At 34.5% G+C, this 22,520-nt stretch overlaps 1 protein-coding gene across 1 annotated transcript in view; it reads right to left on the minus strand.

Annotated features, from left to right (window-relative positions):
• Positions 1-969: 969 nt before the first annotated feature.
• Positions 970-22,520, minus strand: part of LOC143248615 (pyrokinin-1 receptor-like) — a 425,075-nt gene continuing 403,524 nt past the window's right edge. The window contains exon 2 of the mRNA XM_076497116.1: positions 970-1,691. Within this exon, the coding sequence (XP_076353231.1) occupies positions 1,117-1,691 (575 nt within the window). The 3' untranslated portion in view covers positions 970-1,116. The remainder of the gene's footprint in view (positions 1,692-22,520) is intronic.

Raw genomic sequence — 22,520 nt, forward strand, 5'->3', positions numbered from 1 at the left:
GTCAAGTGTTTTTATGATAATTAGGTCATTTTAGTGAATATAAAACACAGATACCATTAAGAAAATATTTGGATAGCGAAGATTTTCCACATATCTGTCATAATAAAGGACTAGAGTTTGATCTGGACTGCTTAAGTATTATATTGATCAGATGTCAAGTGTTTTTATGATAATTGAGTCATTTTAGTGAATATAAAACACAGATGTACCATTAAGAAAATATTTGATAGCGAAGATTTTTCCAGTTACATTTCGTCTCGATTGTAAATGCTTATTAGATTTCCGAGAGGACCGCGTTTTGAGCTCGGGAAGGAGGTCTCAGAATTGGCCAAAAATCCACTGGACATGTAAAAATATTCCATTGAAAACACTTTTGAGGACAAAAGAGAAGTGTACGTGATAGTTGCATGAGCAGTGAAAAGTTTCGGTTTAATATAATTATTATTCATTTAGTTTTTTTACAGTTTCAGTTCGTTTCATTGTGACATGAATAAATTAAAATGTTGAATAGAAGCTTTCCATTGTTCGGTGAAGAGATTAAAAAGTAAGGGAGGTCGAAAGGAAAACTGATGAAAAACATTTTTTTTTTTTTGCAAAATTATATTAGAGTGTAGCACGAGAATTTTTTATTATTCTGAAAATGCTTCGTTAACTATAACTTACTATATTTAAAATACATAAATATAACTACACATTCCATCCACTGGTGGAGCTGGACGTAAACCACACAAGTAAAAGAAATACCAATTATAAATATGGTGGTTTAGAGCAAAATTACCTTGAAACTGAACGAAAAATCGAATGCTTTAGCTTACTCAAGTATTCCGCATGTCTCGAGAAGACGTCCAGCAACTCGAGAAACTCTGACCGGTTTCTAGATGCCTTTGACCAATGCAATAGAGGGTACGTTAGCAAAAGCGAGTTCTTCCGATTTAAGATCAAAAATGGGTGGGACTTTTTTCAGTGATAATTAATAAAGTTACAACAATAACATTTTTCACGTATATCGCTTGAACAAAGACGTCAGGAGAAATCAACCAATTGGAAGAGAAAGCCACGTCTTACAACTTCCTCTTTCTGTCCCATTCCAATTTTTCTGTCAGGTTTTCTGACATCTCATTTGTGCCATGTAATGGGAAAGTTCCGACTCGTCAAAAGCGTCATCTTCCAACATCTGTAAGCTGCTGTTACTAATCGATGCTGCTTGACCTTTAGGTTATCAGTTGAACCCGGACTTTCTTGCAAGGAGATTGCTGGAGTGTTAAAAGACGTTTCCTGGACTTGTCCAGAAATAGGAACTGTTGAAGAACCATTAACCTGACGTAGCCGTAGTTTGATGTTAGTCATGTGGTGTGGGGAATCTGATACGACAGTAACATCAGTGGTTTCAAAGGCTGTAGACCGGTAGGTGCTGTTTAATCGAGATAGGTAACTAAACTTACTGCTCCTTCTTTGAAGGCACCCACAACACCTAGCAATCGTGTCTTTGAAGGCTTGTCTGAACTTGAGAGATAAGATACTGTAAAGAATTGGGTTGATGGTTGCGCTGAAGTAGTAGGACACACCTGAAACATAGTTTAAGGCATCATAAACCTTGCGATCAGTTGGGGTCGGTTCCGTGACGTAGATGGCCATTAAACGTTGGGCGTGGAAGGGTGCCCAGCAGGTGAAAAATCCAGCAACAACAGCAACTGTAAAATATAAATAAGAAAGGTTATTCAAAGTGAGGAGGTTCTTAAAATCTCACGTGACCGAAATATGAGAGTGATCTGTTTGGTTAATTTTAAAAAAGTAAACAGTGATCTAAATCGCGTGATGCAAATTTTCAGGATACTTTTACCACTGAGAGAACACTTGTGTTAAATAGGTTTATTGGCAGTTTGAGAATTTCCCGAAAACTAATGATTTATGCTAAACTTAAGGGATTTAGCAGGCTTATAAAAAACTATAGAAACTATAGTAGTTTCGCAATAAATTACAAGGACTTCACTTGCTCACAGAGGACTGACTGGACGGATGTGGCTAGGCTTGAGATTATCCTTACGAGTGTTAAAATGAATCAACTGTGTTGTGCCTATGGTATTCTATAGTTAATAAAATGGGACTCTGTACATGGAGGTAATGTGTTAAATAACTGAACAACAGACTGTAATAGTCTTTACTAATGGTCTTAGAGAATTAAATGACAGACAGCGTTAGACTCCGGAATAAACCGAGAACATGGCGCTACAAATACTGTAGAAGTAAAGCTAAATTATTAATCAACTGAGCAGATGGCGCTCTAATCACACCTGTTACAATTATGGATTGGAGATCATCATTGAAACGGATCGTTGACACTCATGATCTTATGATCTCTAAGTTTATCCTGATTGGAAGTTCAAGATACAATCAGAAGGTCAGAGATTTTCTGAACTTCTTCGTACTGTGAAGTCACAGGTTGAAAGTTAAGGTTTAACCCTTTAGGCATGCTTGTCGCCGTATGGCGGTCAGATTGAAGTTTGACGTCATCAGATAACGTAAGTTGGGTCAAACTATTTGTTCAAATATAATTTTAAGGTTCTATTGGACAGGTCTTTCAATATGTATCTTTGGCTATTTAAATGGTTTTAATGGTACACCTAATCTAATTAGACACGTGTATAAAGTACGAACCTAAAGGATTAATCAAAAGGGTGATAGTGGAGACCTTTGAACTCTCGCGTAATGTAAGGTTATGATTTTAAGGTCAAGGTTTAATCAGAAAATTAATAGTCGAGATCTTTCTAGAGGCCAAATAAGAAGAAAGTTGTAATTACGACAGAAGAGAAATATTCATAAATATAGAATTCACAACCATGAGATTGAAGCTCGGCCCTCAAACGAAAGGATGAAGGTTAGAGCAACAAAATAAATAAAAGTTATTTGTTCTATGATCTTCTTCCTTAGCTTGCAAGGTTTGGCACAGCATAAAGTGATAGGTGTAACAGACAAAAACAGTTTGTTTAGAATGTATGTTTCTCACCGTTTAATTTTCAAGTTCACTTGTCTCACCATAAGAGACACTGTAAGAATAGATATAACTGATATTACAATAACAAATCAGTCCTCTTACAAAAACTACAACGATTCATTTTAGTTTCTTACGTTCTATTAATAATTAAAAGGTTAAATAAACAATGTCGTCCTTAAGAAAGTTAAATACGATATTTAATACTTATAATGTTCTAAAAACGTTAAATTGTCGCACAGTAAAAAAAATCTTCACTTTTAGAATAACGAACTTGGATAGAAAAGTCCGGAATTTCTTGATAACGAGAGTTATCCACTTGAAATAAAAATGTATTTCAGAACGACTGGTATTAACACTTTTACTGATAAGGAGAGAACAACGTTTCGACATTTCTAGGTCATCTCCAAGTTAAGAAGATACGATCTTATACGATCATGGCTGCCGACAAGGGTCAGCTGCTTAGAGGCCTAGACGAATGAAACCTGGTAAAGCCCTTAAAGCTCCTTTAGCCTGTATCTTCGTTTAATAAAAACAACAACAACAAAGAACAACATAGTTTTTGGCTTTTCATTACTTATGGATACTTGATATCTTTAGATGTGTTAGTTCGATACATGGTTAGACAAAAACAGTGCAGTCACCTGGTTTTTGCAAGTTGAAACAAAGAAACTCATGCAAATGAAAAAAAAACTCATAGTAATAAAAAAGTAGTTAAGAGGTGTTTATACCAGTCAATGTAACGAATAAAAGCTAAATTAATGTAAAGTGTAAAGTTGTAATGAAAGCAAAATTAGCTGAATATACAGAAACGTCTGAATGTGTTTTTATAAAGTGATAAGCATCTGTATTTTAGACACAAATAAGTCAAGAAAGTCTATAGAAATTGTATTTAAAGGTAATGCTCTTTTTGAGATTATGCACGGATTAAGTGTCGTTTTGTGAATAAAGAAACTAAAACTGAAACTAAAACCAGTCTTCAAGTGATGACAACGACACTGTGTCACCTGGTAGTATAGTTGTTATATTGGGAAATTTGACTAAACAAAAACAAATGTTATAATTTTGAACTGAAAAGCCGATATACAGTCTGGACTCTTAGATTTATAGCATCTGATAAAGGAATTTGCGAGAAAAGTTCTAAACAGAAACCCAGAAAAAAATTATGTTTGTTTGTTTGAAATTAAGCACAAAGCTGTACAACGAGTTGTACCGAAACTCGGTTTCTAGTGTTGTAAGTCCGCAGACATACCGCTATGTCACTTGGAGGGGAGCTTATTCCCCCAAACAGCGGTCTGTTTTATTTAGAATTGTAATAATTTAATGACAGTAGTTGCAAATTATTAAATGTTTTCCTCCAATTTGCTGTGACTTGGATTGTTTCTTGACTGAATTCCGCATAAACCTACTCGAAGGCTATTTATGCTAGCTGTGCCTACTTTAAAAGTAAAGAACTGGAGGGTGTTCTGTTATTGTTATAAGTTTATGTGGAGAAATAAATGTTCAGGGCCAAGATGAATTTTGGGACAACTGGGTTGCTGTGATTTCAGTTTTTTCTTCGTCCATCTTTCTGATGAAGATAGCCGATGACCTCAAGCTGTGGATGGAGACTTCTAACCTTTCGCCATCTTCTGTATGTTTGTTTGTTTCGAATTTCGCGCAAGGCTACTCGAGATCTATTTGCATTATCCGGTGACCGTGGCTGGCGTTGACTAACTGCCTTTCTTTTAGTCTACCACTTTAACTTTTGACCAATGAAAAATGAGATTGGCTATTACACTGGCTTGGCATGGTCAGGTGGTTTGGACACTCGACTCGTGATCTGACGGCTGCGGCTTCGAATCCTCGTCACACTAAACATGCTCACTCTTTCAGCCGTGGGGGCATTATAATGTGACGTTCAATCCCACTATTCGTTGGTAAAGGAGTAGCCCAAGAGTTGACGGTGGGTGATGATGACTAACTGCCTTCCCTCTAGTCTTACATTGCTAAAGTAGGAACGGTTAGCGCAGATAGCCCTCGTGTAGCTTTGCACGAAATTCAAAACAAACAGAAACTGTTACATTATAATGCAAATGCGGCTGAAATAACAAGCTTGTTTGAGAAAGTGATTCGAACCCACGATTCTTAGATTGCGAGTAGAATGCCCCATCTCTTGGCTGTGTCAGGCTTTCGTCATCTTAGATTTTTTTATTATCTTGTTAAATATATCAAAATATTCGTTCAGATTTGTTTCAACATTTTTTTGAGGGTCATAGGTCATCAAGACGCACGGCCAAAACAACCACCTACTGGACACACTGGGTTATTAACAGGAACGATCGCGATTTTCCACTTTCTGTATCTCTGTCTGTGATAATCTAAACAATAACAGATTTTCAGTGTATGTATTGAGCTAGATTATTACTTTACCTACTAAATTTCAAGACCATCCATTAAGACATACCTGAGATATAACATATACAACTTCAACTGCGTTTCTATATATTGTTTTCTCCATACCAAAGTGCGGAAACTTTATTTGATAGAAAAACATGTTTAACTTCTATGGGTTTGTTTTCGAATTTGGTACACAGATAGATCTCTTCAACCTATAATTAAGCGTTTCATTTGGTGTAATATATTTAAGCCTCATGTGTAAAGTTGTTCAACAGAAACTGCTCAAATTAGACAAAATGTCACATTTTGACGCAAAACGTCACGTGAGCTCTCTTTCTAACATTTTCCCCTGCAGCTTCACCTAAGAATACAAGTGGAACGTTTCTAGTTTTTGTCATTCGTATTAAAAAGGCTGATTTAGGGCAGCAGAATTATAAGATTAAATGTTATGCAGATATATAAGTACCGGTTAGGCCAAGCAAACTAGATTAACAGTTTTCTAAATAATTGAACGGATTGAAGGTTATGATTCATTGCTAACTTTTCAAGATGAATTTAATAAACTTTATGAAATTTTCCTAATTAAAAAAAACGTTCAATATCACGTGATACTTACATAAATAATGATGCTTGATACGACTGTACTGATTGCATGAGGGTGATGACAAGAAACTGTTAATCTAAATTCCATGGCGTTAGTATAAAAAAAACTATTAACATTGATTTAGAAAGAAAAAAAAAATACCTCAATATATATTTAAAATAATCTAGTTGATTCCGTAGAGTATAGGTCTGTTCCGAATAATAGAGTTCCGATCCTAAATCTGCTATCGAATGTCACTTATTTACTTGTGGTTTGTTGGTGTGTATTGACCATCACGCTCCAAGTTGAACGAAAACATAGTCTAGTTAACTAATGGATGAATAGTTGCTGTAAAATAAGTGTAGTTACCACTTTGACCGCCAGTTTTCATTTCATTCCTTTATGGTGCACACTCAATCCTTTTTTTCTCGCACTTTTATCTACACCTAAGGTGTTTTTGATTAGATTTGTATTAACCATAACCTTTACTTCATGAATTAATATCTTACTATGTATTATCTTGGGGTATAGCAGGCCCTATGTTGTCTTAAACACTCTGCTGTGTATACTTCGATGGCTTTATTTGGTCGTTAAAGACTATGTCACCACGTTCGGTAATGCTCTATCTTACAGCTGTGGATCTTTGCATTAGTCCTGACGCATTGTTTTCATTGCGAAAGGCTCCTTCAGAAGGTTATTATGTACTGCTGGGATAAGACTTGTTGCAGACCTTTTTTCTGGGTGGTTCTAGTGTCCCAGGTTGATCCATATACTTATTCTATTACGTACAAGGGATATTCATATTCTGGAAATTTTAAATTCCCAGCCTGAACATATCTGTATGATGTGAATGTATGAATATTTTGTTTCATAGTTTTAAAAGTCGGTAAGTTTTTGATATTCTTACATCTTTTATCACTGCGAAATAAAAAAAAAACCCCACCAAAATGTAGTTATGATACATATTGTTCGACAGCGACTTTATAGTGTTTGAATTATTCCCCAGTCTTGCTTATTTTAACATTTAAAATGGTTTTAATATAACGTAGACAACCCTCCACATATTAAAGATTTTGCTTGTTGGTCGACGGCTTGTACTTGCGTTTACATGTCTCTGCGTTTGTATTTTTTAAAATTATTAAAAAATTGCGAAAAACTCTCTGTACGCACATTGAACAAACTAATAACAACTGTTTACAATTTATTATACGTGCCAGCCCTGTCAAACCTATAGCATTCCAACTATACCAATGCCACAAACGAAAGTGCTGTATATCTATAGATAGAATTTAAGGAGATAAAATTTAAGGAGGATATATAGTTTGTTTTAAGGGAAGGCAGCTAGTCATCACCACCCTCCGCCAACTCTTGGGCTACTCTTTTACTAATGAATAGTGGGATTAACCGTCACATTATAACACACCCACGGCTAAAAGGGCGAGCATCTTTGGGGCGATCGGGATTTGAACCCGCGACCCTCACATTAAGAGCCGAGTGCCTTAACCACCTGGCCATGCCCAGTCGAAGAAATTTGTATTAATGTAGATGCTTACAATAGGATAAGCGTGACATGATAGTTTCACGGGTCCGACTGCTTATCCAAAGGTCTCGAATTCGTGAAGCAGTGATGTGGGACAAGCTTGTAATCTTGGGTGCGCACATAAAACTAGTAGCAAATCCATTAATTCGGTTCAAAGAGACGGAAAAACTTACTGTGGCGGCTAACTTGTTAGAGGGCAGTAGGGTTCTCTGACCTGGCCGTTTAGCTCATGTGGACATAAAGCGCGATCTGGCTTGACAATTTCATTTCTAAATCCTTAAAGAACTTGCGTGTAGGTATGTTTGTTTGTTTTTGAATTTGGAGCGAAGTTACACGAGGGCTATCTGCGCTACTCGTTCTTTATTTAGTGGTGTAAGACTAGAAGGAAGACAGCTAGTCATCACCACCCGTCGCCAACTGCTGGGCTACTCTTTTACCAACGAATAGTGAGATTCACCGTACTTTATAACACCTTACGACTGAAAGAACGAGCATGTTTGGTCGGATGGGGGATTCGAACCCGCGACCCTCAAATCGCCGGGTCTACATAGGAAAGTATTTCTAATAATTGTTCACAGGTTTTCTTAATGATTGTACCGCACGTGGAGGTTAAGGAAAATTGGGTCAGGACGTTATACATATGTCTTTTTTCAGTTAACTATCGTGAGTGTTTGTTTTCACATTATTCTGTGACAGAAATATTGTCAGACTTCACATAAAATTTAGATATGACTGCCCTCTTCTGGCTCAAACATTAAAGGACAACGAAGCGAAGTTTTCAGAATTTTCCCAGGAGATCTTGTTATGTACCTTTAAAAGCACATCTTCAAGACACCCACCCCTCCTATCACAAGTTTTACGATCCATAAAGTTTTACTTATATGTTCATAGTGCCTCTTTGGGGAAGTTATGTAAAAATAGACGGTTATTCTAAGAAATCGCATCATCTAACTGATAAGTTTTTCTCTAACTTGAAAAATATTATGAACAAACTTTGGACAGTTGGCTATTTTGAGATGAAACATAAGAAAAATAAGACAGAAAATAAGTTATAGTTTTTTAAACGTTTCTAACGCTTGTACCTTCCTTCCTTCTTTAAAGTAGGCCAAAACAGTTTAAAACACAACATAGTGAAACACTATTTAGTGGTATGTGTTAGATGGCTTATAACACTGATATCTTGGTTACGATCCCGACAGAAGAAGAGGCGAATATATCCCTATTTTGTGTTGAAGACAAACAAGCACTCGACTCGTAATTTGAGGGTCGCGGGTTCGAATTCCCGTCGCCCGAAACGTGCTTGCTCTTTCAGCCGTGGGGGCGTTATAATGTGACGGTCAATCTCCACTATTCGTTGGAAAAGAGTAGCCCAAGAGTTGGCGGTGGGTGGTGATGACTAGCTGCCTTCCCTCTAGTCTTACACTGCTAAATTAGGAACGGCTAGCGCAGATAGCCCTCGCGTAACTTTGCGCGAAATTCAGAACAAACAAAGAACATGACAATAAGGTGCTTATATTAGCATGAACGAAACAGTTGAAACCAGTGTTGGCTTCGGCTTTTCTTATTATGGAGGGTGAGTGGTCACTGGTTCATAATGAGGCCAAATCCCATGTAAATTTAATGGACGGAATTAGCTTGGAGGTGTGAAAGACATCTAAAATGGTCTGGACCCCTAACCTTTCTTTTAAAGCTGGCTTTGGTTGATCAGAAATGAACGCAAAATTCTGGAGTTTCTGTTAGCACTATAATAATTAACACCATAATCTGGGAAAAAAAAATCCATGAAACACTTAAGCTGCAGACAGCAACCCTCATGGTTGAAAACTAATAGGAAATACATAACTAGTATTTTCACCACATAAAATCTGTAATAAAAGTTTTCCGTAACAAAAAATGTCCACTTTGCAGTTAACACAACTCATTAGTGTGGTATCATGCCAAAAACAATAGGTGGTATGTCATGTTCAGTTGTGGTATCTTTTATTACTGCGTTTCAGTGGATGTTATGTCATGTTACTATGGTATCTTTTATTACTGCGTTTCAGTGGATGTTATGTCATGTTAATGTGGTATCTTTTATTACTGCGTTTCAGTGGATGTTATGTAATGTTAATGTGGTATCTTTTATTACTGCGTTTCAGTGGATGTTATGTTATGTTAATGTGGTATCTTTTATTACCGCGTTTCAGTGGATGTTATGTTATGTTAATGTGGTATCTTTTATTACTACGTTTCAGTGGATGTTATGTAATGTTAATGTGGTATCTTTTATTACTGCGTTTCAGTAGATGTTATGTTATGTTATTGTGGTATCTTTTATTACTGCGTTTCAGTGGATGTTATGTTATGTTAATGTGGTATCTTTTATTACTGCGTTTCAGTGGATGTTATGTCATGTTAATGTGGTATCTTTTATTACTGCGTTTCAGTGGATGTTATGTCATGTTAATGTGGTATCTTTTATTACTGCGTTTTAGTGGATGTTATGTCATGTTAATGTAGTATCTTTTATTACCGCGTTTCAGTGGATGTTATGCCATGTTAATGTAGTATCTTTTATTACCGCGTTTCAGTGGATGTTATGTCATGTTAATGTAGTATCTTTTATTACTGCGTTTCAGTGGATGTTATGCCATGTTAATGTGGTATCTTTTATTACTGCGTTTCAGTGGATGTTATGTCATGTTAATGTAGTATCTTTTATTACCGCGTTTCAGTGGATGTTATGTTATGTTAACGTGGTATCTTTTATTACCGCGTTTCAGTGGATGTTATGTTATGTTAATGTGGTATCTTTTATTACTGCGTTTCAGTGGATGTTATGCCATGTTAATGTGGTATCTTTTATTACTACGTTTCAGTGGATGTTATGTCATATTAATGTGGTATCTTTCCATACCACGGAAACTGGATCGATTCGACATATTACGGTTTTACTTTTTAAACTTAAAGTGACATTAAGAAATCGATATATTTTGAGGAAGACGAAATTTTACGATGAAGACGTAAACAACATTGTTTACAATATTAGGAAGTGAAACAGATAAACGTTTCGGAATTCTACAGATTTTGTATACCAATAAATGACTTAAAGTTACATTCAGAACTTTATCTCTTACGGGATATTCTAAAACGTAACAACTAGCTATAGCATTTATTACAGAATATTATGAATATCTTTCCAATTAAGGACCTCAGAAATCCACCTAGACTACCAACTGTACCTTAACTTATAATATACTCTTGTCTTCCATACAGTGGTGAATAAAGCTTAACTTGAAAACGTCGGATTAAGCCGCTACTAACCCCCCAAGTGGATTTCAGATTAATTATTAAACCCACGTTACGAGCACAGGGATTTTTCTGTGCTAAAGACCTTCCAATTTCTCTTTGTTCTTGGCCTGTATATATTTACATGTGTGAAGACTGAAAAGCAACCCTGGATTAAGCCATGGGCTTACTTGGCTGAAGCTCAGGGCCTCACACTAATTAGAGGGCCTCAAGCTATGACTATGAATGTATTTCACGCAGAAGTTCTGTCTCAAGGGGGCCTTTATAAGTTATAAAGCTTAGGGCCAATAAAACCCTTAATCTGGCCTTGCTGAAAAGCTTTCTATATTGGTAAAAACAAACGCCATCTAATGGTCTGAACCAATGAACATGTAGGAATTTCCATGAAAACACATAAAATTAAATATCCCATGTACTTCCTCTATACATCAGCACAGGGAAAAGAACTGGACGTTGTTGATTTGACTTATCAAATTTCAATATACTTTGCAAGGTCAACACTGATCTGGAACGACTGATTTGAGAAATTCTCCAGATCAAACAACTTTTTTCAACGCTGAATAACATGCAGTCTTCTTGTGAGTTGCACATTTCAAATGTGCACTGTACGTTTGTTTCTTACTCCTTCAACTAATATGTGTTTTAGTCTTTTATTAGATGATCGTTAATGCAACAATATGTTTTAGTTTATTTTTCAGGAATGAACCAGTTCTTTCATTTTCCTTTATATACTGTAGTTGAAATCTGTAGAATATTGAAATGTTTATCTGTGTCTCTTTCTGAGTATCATAGTATCGTTGTCAAATTTATATATGTATATATGTGTGTTTGGACAGGAGTTTTTACAGTAGGTGTCTGTGATTTGTTGGTGATAAGCTTTAACAAAAAACGTAAAGCACATACTCCACTTGTTTTAAACTAATATGTTCAAAACAAGTTAAATTTATGTACAAAAAGTCGTTTCACTCCTGGTTACCACAGCTGTATCCAGAGCTTTAAATAATTTTCTTTTCATCAAAAGTCCACACAAGCTGCTTCAGTTGCTTTAGAACCCAAATGGCGAGAGAAATTATTCTTTTCCACTCTTACCCAAGTAAGATGACGTCAACAATATTCCAAAATCCTAGTATAACAAACTACATACGCAACGTACAACTCGTATGGAGTTACATAAGGAATCTTGTCTTAACTATTGTTTCTAAAATAATTAACTTTTTACACTCTTGTTATGAAAACTAATTAATCATTAATTGAACTAAATAATAACTCTTAAACCGAACAATCTTATATGTCCAACGGTCACCTTTTTAATGTGACAGCATTTACTGCATTTATTAACTTAATGTTGTGCGACAACGTGATAATTATCTTACTAACTAACACTTCCGTTAAAACACAACTGTGGACATTAACACAAAAGACCGCAGAGACACGCTAGGGTAAGTATGACTTAGAATAACTTATGTGCGTGTATAATAGAATAAAAAAATTGTCACGCACTATGGTCTCGTGATAACGTACTCAGTGTGTTCTACGGTATAGTAAGAAGTGGATGAAAAGAGACAGGTGTGTCTGTTTCTCACCACGTGTATACGAACTATGGACTAGCAGAGAAAGTGACCAATTGTAACTTTCTCTGTAACAATTCAAATGTGTCAATTTTAGGCTTAAAACTCGAGGTACTAGAACATTAGTAAATTCTCCTATGTCTCACTCCGAGTATTATGTTTAGGCTTAATAGTGACAGAAAAACAACAACAACAACATTGTTTATTATTATAACAATTGATTAAATATTTTTGGTGAACAATGTTGTACAGGGGGAAAGAAAGCAGAGCCATAACAATGAGTAAATTCATTGTTCAAAAATTATTTATAGAGACATGCGTATAACAAGTTACAACCACCAGGGCAAAGACTGCAAAAAACAAACCGTGAACACTTCAGAATAATAGATTCAGCAAAAGATGAATGGACGCTAAGAAAAAAAATCACTCCTAATTAATAACCTATAACCTAAGCTGAACAATTAACTAGTGACGTCACTGCATCACAATCTACGATCAAATCATCGTGCCAGAGATGGGCAAAAAGTGAAACTTTCATCCAAAAAAACAAGTGCTAGTGCCTAATAACTCTTATAGGATGTAAATAGTATTTAGATTATAAACAATATTTTTCTATACGCAGGTTAAGGGAACTCATTCAAACACGTCTTACTACCATCAATACATTACATAGAACAAGCTCCAAACTTGGTACACATACGAATCAAATTGATAAAAAAAAATTAACAGTTAGGTCTTTACCAGTTTTTAACAGATGATTTAGTATGTTATGGTTTAACAGTTAGTTCTTTATCAGTTTTTAACAGATGATTTAGTATGTTATGGTTTAACAGTTAGGTCTTTACCAGTTTTTAACTGATGATTTAGTATGTTATGATTTAACAGTAAGGTCTTTACCAGTTTTTAACTGATGATTTAGTATGTTATGATTTAACAGTTAGGTCTTTACCAGTTTTTAACTGATGATTTAGTATGTTATGATTTAACAGTTAGGTCTTTACCAGTTTTTAACTGATGATTTAGTATGTTATGATTTAACAGTTAGGTCTTTACCAGTTTTAACTGATGATTTAGTATGTTATGATTTAACAGTAAGGTCTTTACCAGTTTTAACTGATGATTTAGTATGTTATGATTTAACAGTTAGGTCTTTACCAGTTTTTAACTGATGATTTAGTATGTTATGATTTAACAGTTAGGTCTTTACCAGTTTTTAACTGATGATTTAGTATGTTATGATTTAACAGTTAGGTCTTTACCAGTTTTTAACTGATGATTTAGTATGTTATGATTTAACAGTTAAGTCTTTACCAGTTTTTAACTGATGATTTAGTATGTTATGATTTAACAGTTAGGTCTTTACCAGTTTTAACTGATGATTTAGTATGTTATGATTTAACAGTTAGGTCTTTACCAGTTTTAACTGATGATTTAGTATGTTATGATTTAACAGTTAGGTCTTTACCAGTTTTAACTGATGATTTAGTATGTTATGGTTTAACAGTTAGTTCTTTATCAGTTTTTAACAGATGATTTAGTATGTTATGGTTTAACAGTTAGGTCTTTACCAGTTTTTAACTGATGATTTAGTATGTTATGATTTAACAGTAAGGTCTTTACCAGTTTTTAACTGATGATTTAGTATGTTATGATTTAACAGTTAGGTCTTTACCAGTTTTTAACTGATGATTTAGTATGTTATGATTTAACAGTTAAGTCTTTACCAGTTTTTTAACTGATGATTTAGTATGTTATGATTTAACAGTTAGGTCTTTACCAGTTTTAACTGATGATTTAGTATGTTATGATTTAACAGTTAGGTCTTTACCAGTTTTTAACTGATGATTTAGTATGTTATGATTTAACAGTTAGGTCTTTACCAGTTTTTAACTGATGATTTAGTATGTTATGATTTAACAGTTAGGTCTTTACCAGTTTTTAACTGATGATTTAGTATGTTATGATTTAACAGTTAGGTCTTTACCAGTTTTTTAACTGATGATTTAGTATGTTATGATTTAACAGTTAGGTCTTTACCAGTTTTTAACAGATGATTTAGTATGTTATGATTTAACAGTTAGGTCTTTACCAGTTTTTAACTGATGATTTAGTATGTTATGATTTAACAGTAAGGTCTTTACCAGTTTTTAACTGATGATTTAGTATGTTATGATTTAACAGTTAGGTCTTTACCAGTTTTTAACTGATGATTTAGTATGTTATGATTTAACAGTAAGGTCTTTACCAGTTTTAACTGATGATTTAGTATGTTATGATTTAACAGTTAGGTCTTTACCAGTTTTAACAGATGATTTAGTATGTTATGATTTAACAGTTAGGTCTTTACCAGTTTTTAACTGATGATTTAGTATGTTATGATTTAACAGTTAGGTCTTTACCAGTTTTTAACTGATGATTTAGTATGTTATGATTTAACAGTAAGGTCTTTACCAGTTTTTAACTGATGATTTAGTATGTTATGATTTAACAGTTAGGTCTTTACCAGTTTTTAACAGATGATTTAGTATGTTATGATTTAACAGTTAGGTCTTTACCAGTTTTTAACTGATGATTTAGTATGTTATGATTTAACAGTTAGGTCTTTACCAGTTTTTAACTGATGATTTAGTATGTTATGATTTAACGGTAAGGTCTTTACCAGTTTTTAACAGATGATTTAGTATGTTATGATTTAACGGTAAGGTCTTTACCAGTTTTTAACTGATGATTTAGTATGTTATGATTTAACGGTAAGGTCTTTACCAGTTTTTAACAGATGATTTAGTATGTTATGATTTAACGGTAAGGTCTTTACCAGTTTTTAACTGATGATTTAGTATGTTATGATTTAACGGTAAGGTCTTTACCAGTTTTTAACTGATGATTTAGTATGTTATGATTTAACAGTTAGGTCTTTACCAGTTTTTAACTGATGATTTAGTATGTTATGATTTAACAGTAAGGTCTTTACCAGTTTTTAACTGATGATTTAGTATGTTATGATTTAACAGTTAGGTCTTTACCAGTTTTTAACTGATGATTTAGTATGTTATGATTTAACAGTTAGGTCTTTACCAGTTTTTAACTGATGATTTAGTATGTTATGATGCTTGTCTTTCTGTTGATTTGTTTCCAACCTAGTCTTACTCTTTACTTATTTTTAAAGTTATAAATTTTATAACAACTAAAGACGGAATATAAACAGATTCCGAGCATATACAACACTGCCAATCTGACAGTTATAATATTTCACGACATAACGACAAGCCTTCAGGAGGGGCTAGTAGTGTGTGTGTTTGCTAGTGTGTTTTTCTAATAGCAAAGCCATATCGGGATATCTGTTGTGTCCATGGAGGGGAATCGAGCCCCAAATTTTAGCGTCGTAAATCCGATTAATTACTGCTGTCCCAGCAATGTGAGAAATATTTGTTTGATCTTTGTTGTAGTTCAAGGATCTGAAATAACTTCAATAATATAGTTAAAGATTCTAAGTAATAGTTAAGGATTTGTAACATCTGAAATAACTTCAATAATATAGTTAAAGATTCTAAGTAATAGTTAAGGATTTGTAACATCTGAAATAACTTCAATAATATAGTTAAAGATTCTAAGTAAAGATATGTAATAACTAGGTTACTTGCAGTAAAGCCACATCGGACAATCTGTTGAGTCCATCAACGGGAATCGATCTCCTGATTTTAAGGTTGTAAATCCATAGACTTACTGCTGTACTAGTGTGTAACTATATGAAATAACTTCAGTAATAAAGTTAGAGACCGTAATTAAAGATGCGTAACGTGTTAAATAATTTCAGTAATAAAGTTGCTGACCCTAATTAAATATTTGTAACGTGTTAAATGATTTCAGTAATAAAGTTGCAGACCCTAATTAAAGATGTGTAACGTGTTAAATAATTTCAGTAATAAAGTTGCAGACCCTAATTAAAGATTTGTAACGTGTTAAATAATTTCAGTAATAAAGTTGCAGACCTTAATTAAAGATTTGTAACGTGTTAAATAATTTCAGTAATAAAGTTGCAGACCCTAATTAAAGATTTGTAACGTGTTAAATAATTTCAGCAATAAAGTTGCAGACCTTAATTAAAGATTTGTAACGTGTTAAATAATTTCAGTAATAAAGTTGCAGACCCTAATTAAAGATTTGTAACGTGTTAAATAATTTCAGCAATAAAGTTGCAGACCTTAATTAAAGATTTGTAACGTGTTAAATAATTTCAGTAATAAAGTTGCAGACCCTAATTAAAGATTTGTAACGTGTTAAATAATTTCAGTAATAAAGTTGCAGACCCTAATTAAAGATTTGTAACGTGTTAAATAATTTCAGCAATAAAGTTGCAGACCTTAATTAAAGATTTGTAACGTGTTAACTAATTTCAGTAATAAAGTTGCAGACCCTAATTAAAGATTTGTAACGTGTTAAATAATTTCAGCAATAAAGTTGCAGACTATAATTAAAGATCTGTAATGTGTTAAGTTCTTTCAACTTTTTCCGATATTTTAGTATTCAGGAAATAAAGCATCTTGGTCAGTAAGCATTACTCACTGGGTGGATGAATGGATGAGGAGTGTGAGAATGTGAAAGGGTGGCTGAGGTACATTTTGTGGTGGACTGAGCCCCACGAAACCATTTTATACGACCAGCCCTGTCCAAAACAGAGTTGAAATTCTGTAATGTGCGAACATATTCATTTTCTGGGGAAGTATTTAAACGGTTATTTAAATAACTGGTGAGAAACTATAAAGATGACATTAATTAAATGCGTATGATTTGTTACATTTTCCCTATTTCCACATTCATGGAAAGCATTCTGAATTTGCCTTCAGCGTGGTGAGTGAATGTGTTATTTGATGACGAATCTTTGTTTTTGGTTTATGCTGAACGTACATCTAAGTGATCATATCTGTTTTCGTATACCCAGCCTCGTTGAGGGAAATCAATATTGTAATGAAAAAAAAACACGCTAAAGAAATATGCTTCACAAATGAACGTTCACTGTCATTTATAAACCATATAGAAAAACCTATTACGTCATAAATAGAAACGTAAGAGGACTGAACTGTTATTGTTGAAACTAGTGGAGTGAGTTATATTTATTATAACAGTATGTGATACAGTAATGTACCTTTATGATAGTTAGCAGAGAGTTATATTTGTTATAACAATATTTGGTACAATGATGTTTGTACTTTTATGATAGTTGCCAGTGAGTTATATTTAGCACAGATAGCCCTCGAGTAGCTGTGTGCGAAATTCAAAACAATGAGTTATATTTATTATAATAATGTGTGGTACAATGATGTTTGTACTTTTGTGATAGTTTTTCAGTGAGTTATATTTATTATAACAATGTCTGGTACAATAATGTTTGTACTTTTGTGATAGTTAGAAGTGAATTATTTTTATTATAACAATATGTGGTACAATAATGTTTGTACTTTAGTTAGCAGCGAGGAGAGTGAGGTTGGAGCTTAAACTATCTAAGTAGAACCAGTAGAGTATAGACTGTGGGAAGTGAAAGCAGGATTTTAGGAGTAACGCATTAGGTAACAATGACATTTAGGAAGCTAGAAAGACTAGTGTGGGTAAAAGTAGTGAATTATAAAATTAGTGGATTTACTTACAATGACCCAATTCTGTTGAGTAACAAATTTTAGCTCTTGACTTCTGCTATTAGAGAAAAAACAAAACAAAAGGTCAGAGAAGGATTTTGGTGAAAAGAGGTCACAGTTATAGACGATTCCTTGGCCAGACGTGTGGCTAGGATAGTCTGTTGGGTAAATGTGGAGAAAAGTATCAGATTATGTCATCCAGTGGTACAGATGGAGGATATAACCGACAGAGAACGAGATATAATAAAAGAGTCTAGCAGAGATGCAGTTTTTGTGGTGCATGTAGGGGCCATTGATGTTGGAAAAGGAGGAGATGATTAATGGGTAGAAAGGGTCGTAAGAGGCATTTAAATAAGAAGACGGTAACTTCATTTTGTCAGGGACATTGTCCGGAATTAACTGTGGTAATGAAGCTATACGAAGGTCACTAGCCCTAAATTCTAGGTTTAGGTTAGAACATAAGGGTAAGCAGATTGGCTAGTTGGACTTGGGGTATCAGTTCACTGAAAGAAATGCGATTTTAGAATGGATGGCTTACATTTAAATAGGGTAAGGGTTGGCTAGGCTTGGCTAAAGCTATTAACTCAACTGTAAGAGACGTTTTAAACTAGGACTAGACGGTGCTGAGGGCCATAAAAATAAGCAAATAAGCAAACCAGATTACACTATTGGATAACATAATTGTAATATTTAGAAACAGAAGACGTAGTCCCTTTCAGTATCGACATTGTATTAGTGAACTAAAAGATTCGTTCCTATCAGTATCTACATTGTATTAGTAAACTAAAAGATTCGTCCCTTTCAGTAACTACATTGTATTAGTAAACTAAAAGATTCGTCCCTTTCAGTAACTACATTGTATTAGTAAACTAAAAGATTCGTCCCTTTCAGTATCTACATTGTATTAGTAAACTAAAAGATTCGTTCCTATCAGTATCTACATTGTATTAGTAAACTAAAAGATTCGTTCCTATCAGTATCTACATTGTATTAGTAAACTAAAAGATTCGTTCCTATCAGTATCTACATTTTATTAGTAAACTAAAAGATTCGTCCCTTTCAGTATCTACATTGTATTAGTAAACTAAAAGATTCGTTCCTATCAGTATCTACATTGTATTAGTAAACTAAAAGATTCGTTCCTATCAGTATCCACATTGTATTAGTAAACTAAAAGATTCGTCCCTTTCAGTATCTACATTGTATTAGTAAACTAAAAGATTCGTTCCTATCAGTATCTACATTATATTAGTAAACTAAAAGATTCGTTCCTATCAGTATCTACATTGTATTAGTAAACTAAAAGATTCGTTCCTATCAGTATCTACATTGTATTAGTAAACTAAAAGATTCGTTCCTATCAGTATCTACATTGTATTGGTAAACTAAAAGATTCGTTCCTATCAGTATCTACATTGTATTAGTAAACTAAAAGATTCGTTCCTATCAGTATCTACATTGTATTAGTAAACTAAAAGATTTGTTCCTATGAGTATCTACATTGTATCAGTAAACTAAAAGATTCGTTCCTATCAGTATCTACATTGTATTAGTAAACTAAAAGATTCGTTCCTATCAGTATCTACATTGTATTAGTAAACTAAAAGATTCGTTCCTATCAGTATCTACATTGTATTAGTAAACTAAAAGATTTGTTCCTATCAGTATCGACATTGTAATGGTAAACTAAAAGATTCGTTCCTATCAGTATCAACATTGTATTAGTAAAGTAAAAGATTTGTTCCTATCAGTATCTACATTGTATTAGTAAAGTAAAAGATTCGTTCCTATCAGTATCTACATTGTATTAGTAAACTAAAAGATTCGTTGTAAGCACGCAGATTTACGGCTTAGTCACTGGGAGGCGCTTGGTTTGTATCAGATGGTCGTAAGAGAGTTTGTTTTTTTTTTCGAATTTTGCGCAAAGCTACACGAGTGTTTTCTGCACTAACCGTCCTTAAATTAGCTGTAAGACTACAGGGAAGGCAGCTAGTCATCACTACCTACCGCCAACTCTTGGGCTATTTTTGTACCAATGAATAGTGGGATTGACCGTCACATTATAACGCACTTACGGCTGAAGGGGCGAGCATGTTTGGTGTGATGGGGATTCGAACCCGCGACTCTCGGGTTACGAGTCGAGTGTCTTAACCACCTGGCCATGCCGGACATTATCTCGATTGAGAACTTGGCCAACTTGAATGATAACAAAGCCTAGCTGTGTCTGGTTTTTCCCTCTCTACTGTTCTTTGGCGGAAACGCCTGCTTATAGGCTCAAACACGTGATGTTTGATTTTACATATTTTGAATACTTTTAATCAAACTTTGACTTTATTCGTTTTATGGAACTGTTTGGTCTGTTGTGTGTGCATATGTCTGAGTTGTTTTGGTTTCTTTTTTGGGGAAGGGGGTAAACAGCACTCATTTTTACCAAATCTCCAAATTAGTTGCCTTCTAAAATATATACTCTTCAAAAAAAGAAACGCAAAAGGGATATTTTTGTTATTTTAAAGAGAAATATATGTAATAACGTTACAAGCTCTGAGCATGTGATGTTACACGTGTTAAGGCACTGATTGTCAGACCAAAATCTCGATCAGATGTTGCCAGAGCTGTGAATGTCCACCCAAGCACCATCCCAAGGGTATGGAATCGTTACCAACAATATGGATCAATTTGTGGCCGTCCACGATCTGGCAGACCTCGTGTGACCACGCCCGCACAAGATCGCTACATCCGGTTACGTCACCTTCGGGATAGGACCACCACTCCGACGTCTACTGCCTCAACCATACCAGGGCTGCGTAGGATTTCCGATCAGACCGTACGCAACCGTCGACGAGATTCTTAGGTCCCATGTGCAACCCATCATGGTGAACGTCAACGACGTTTTTCAACATGACAACGCCCGTCCTCACACAGCTCGACTCACCACTGTCTTTTTAAGACACCACAACATCAACGTTCTTCCCTGGCCCTCCAGCTCACCATATTTAAACCCCATCGAACATCTTTGGGACGAGTTGGACCGACGTCTGCGACGGCGACAACCTCAACCGCAGACTCTACCTCAGCTTGCAGCAGCTTTGCAGGCTGAGTGGACAGCCATTCCACAGGATGTGATTCGTCATCTCATCGCTTCCATGGGCAGGAAATGCCAAGCAGTTATTGATGCTCACGGGGGCATACTAGTTATTGACGTTGAGTGACGTTAAACGTCAACTAGTGAGCGTGGACTTCGCCTTTGCAGACTTTGAATGCTAAGCAGTAAATGTGCAAAGTTTCACATATGTCATACAGAACTACCCGGAATAAACTTGTTAACAATATGTCTCAAATTTTGCCTTTTGCGTTTCTTTTTTTGAAGAGTATATATTGAAGATGTTGAAACAGCACGCTAGAGTAAGCTTTAAAATAAGTATATTTGAAAATGATGAGTGACTCTTCTAACGACTTTTAAGGTTAAGCGGTGGCACGTGGCGAGCATGAACGCATTAAGTAATAAGATAATGTTTAACTAATATGACTTATTATTTATTTACTTTAGAAATTGAAGATCTGTCTCTAGAACGAAATTATTGATTAATTAAAATTCTACTTTGATAATTTGAAATATTGTAACAAGTGAACGACTGTTTATTTCCGTGCTCAACTTCAGAAACTGGTCTTAACCTAATCTGATTTTGAACGGACAAGCTAAAGTGAAGGTGGCAAGTTAAAAGCACCCACTGCCATTCGAGAGTTATGTTTGTTTGGCCCACGTGACCATCATTTATATAGAACATATATACATGTATACAATCCCAAAATATGAACCATATTTTGCAAAATCGAAAACGGGATGCGAACTCCGAATCCTCGAATTCACCATCCGGCACGCCAATTAGAAAATTAAGGCTCAAGTGGGTGTTATATTTGAACAACTGATATCATTTTTTTAACAATAAAGATAACTAAAGAAACTCACAAACTAAAATAGTTTAGGTCCCTTGTGTTGTTTTTTTTCAATTTTCTTTCCCGTGAGAAGTCAAGACTGATTTGTTAAATAATTTTAAAATTTACGGAAATATTTATTATTTGAATTTCATCATAGAAATTACCACTAGAGGACGCCACTGCTACAAAGTAGAAAAACAACCAACAAATAGATGAATGTTACTGGTTAACGACTCCAAGAATCCCGTGAAATAAAAAAAACATATATATTTGAATATGAAAATCAATATATCCAACAACAGCACTACCTTCTTTAGAAACGCTGACGACTTTAAAGTTTTAATGATTTTCAAAACAACGTACATTAAAAGTTAGTTTCGTGAGCTTACTTTTGGTAGATGACGTCATCATTACAAAGTTTGAAGTTAGGTGGCTCACATACTAAAATTATTGTTATATAATTGTTTAAATAAAATTTAGTTAAGACATAAGGAATGTTCCCATGATGGAAAAAACAGTAGAAAAGTTTCCAGAAATTGCAAATTTTCATCATCCTTAGACAAATAATTAGTATTGGATAAAGCGTTTATATAACCTTCAGTAG

This window comes from Tachypleus tridentatus, chromosome 4 (assembly GCF_004210375.1).
Source record: "Tachypleus tridentatus isolate NWPU-2018 chromosome 4, ASM421037v1, whole genome shotgun sequence".
Lineage (NCBI taxonomy): Eukaryota > Metazoa > Arthropoda > Merostomata > Xiphosura > Limulidae > Tachypleus > Tachypleus tridentatus.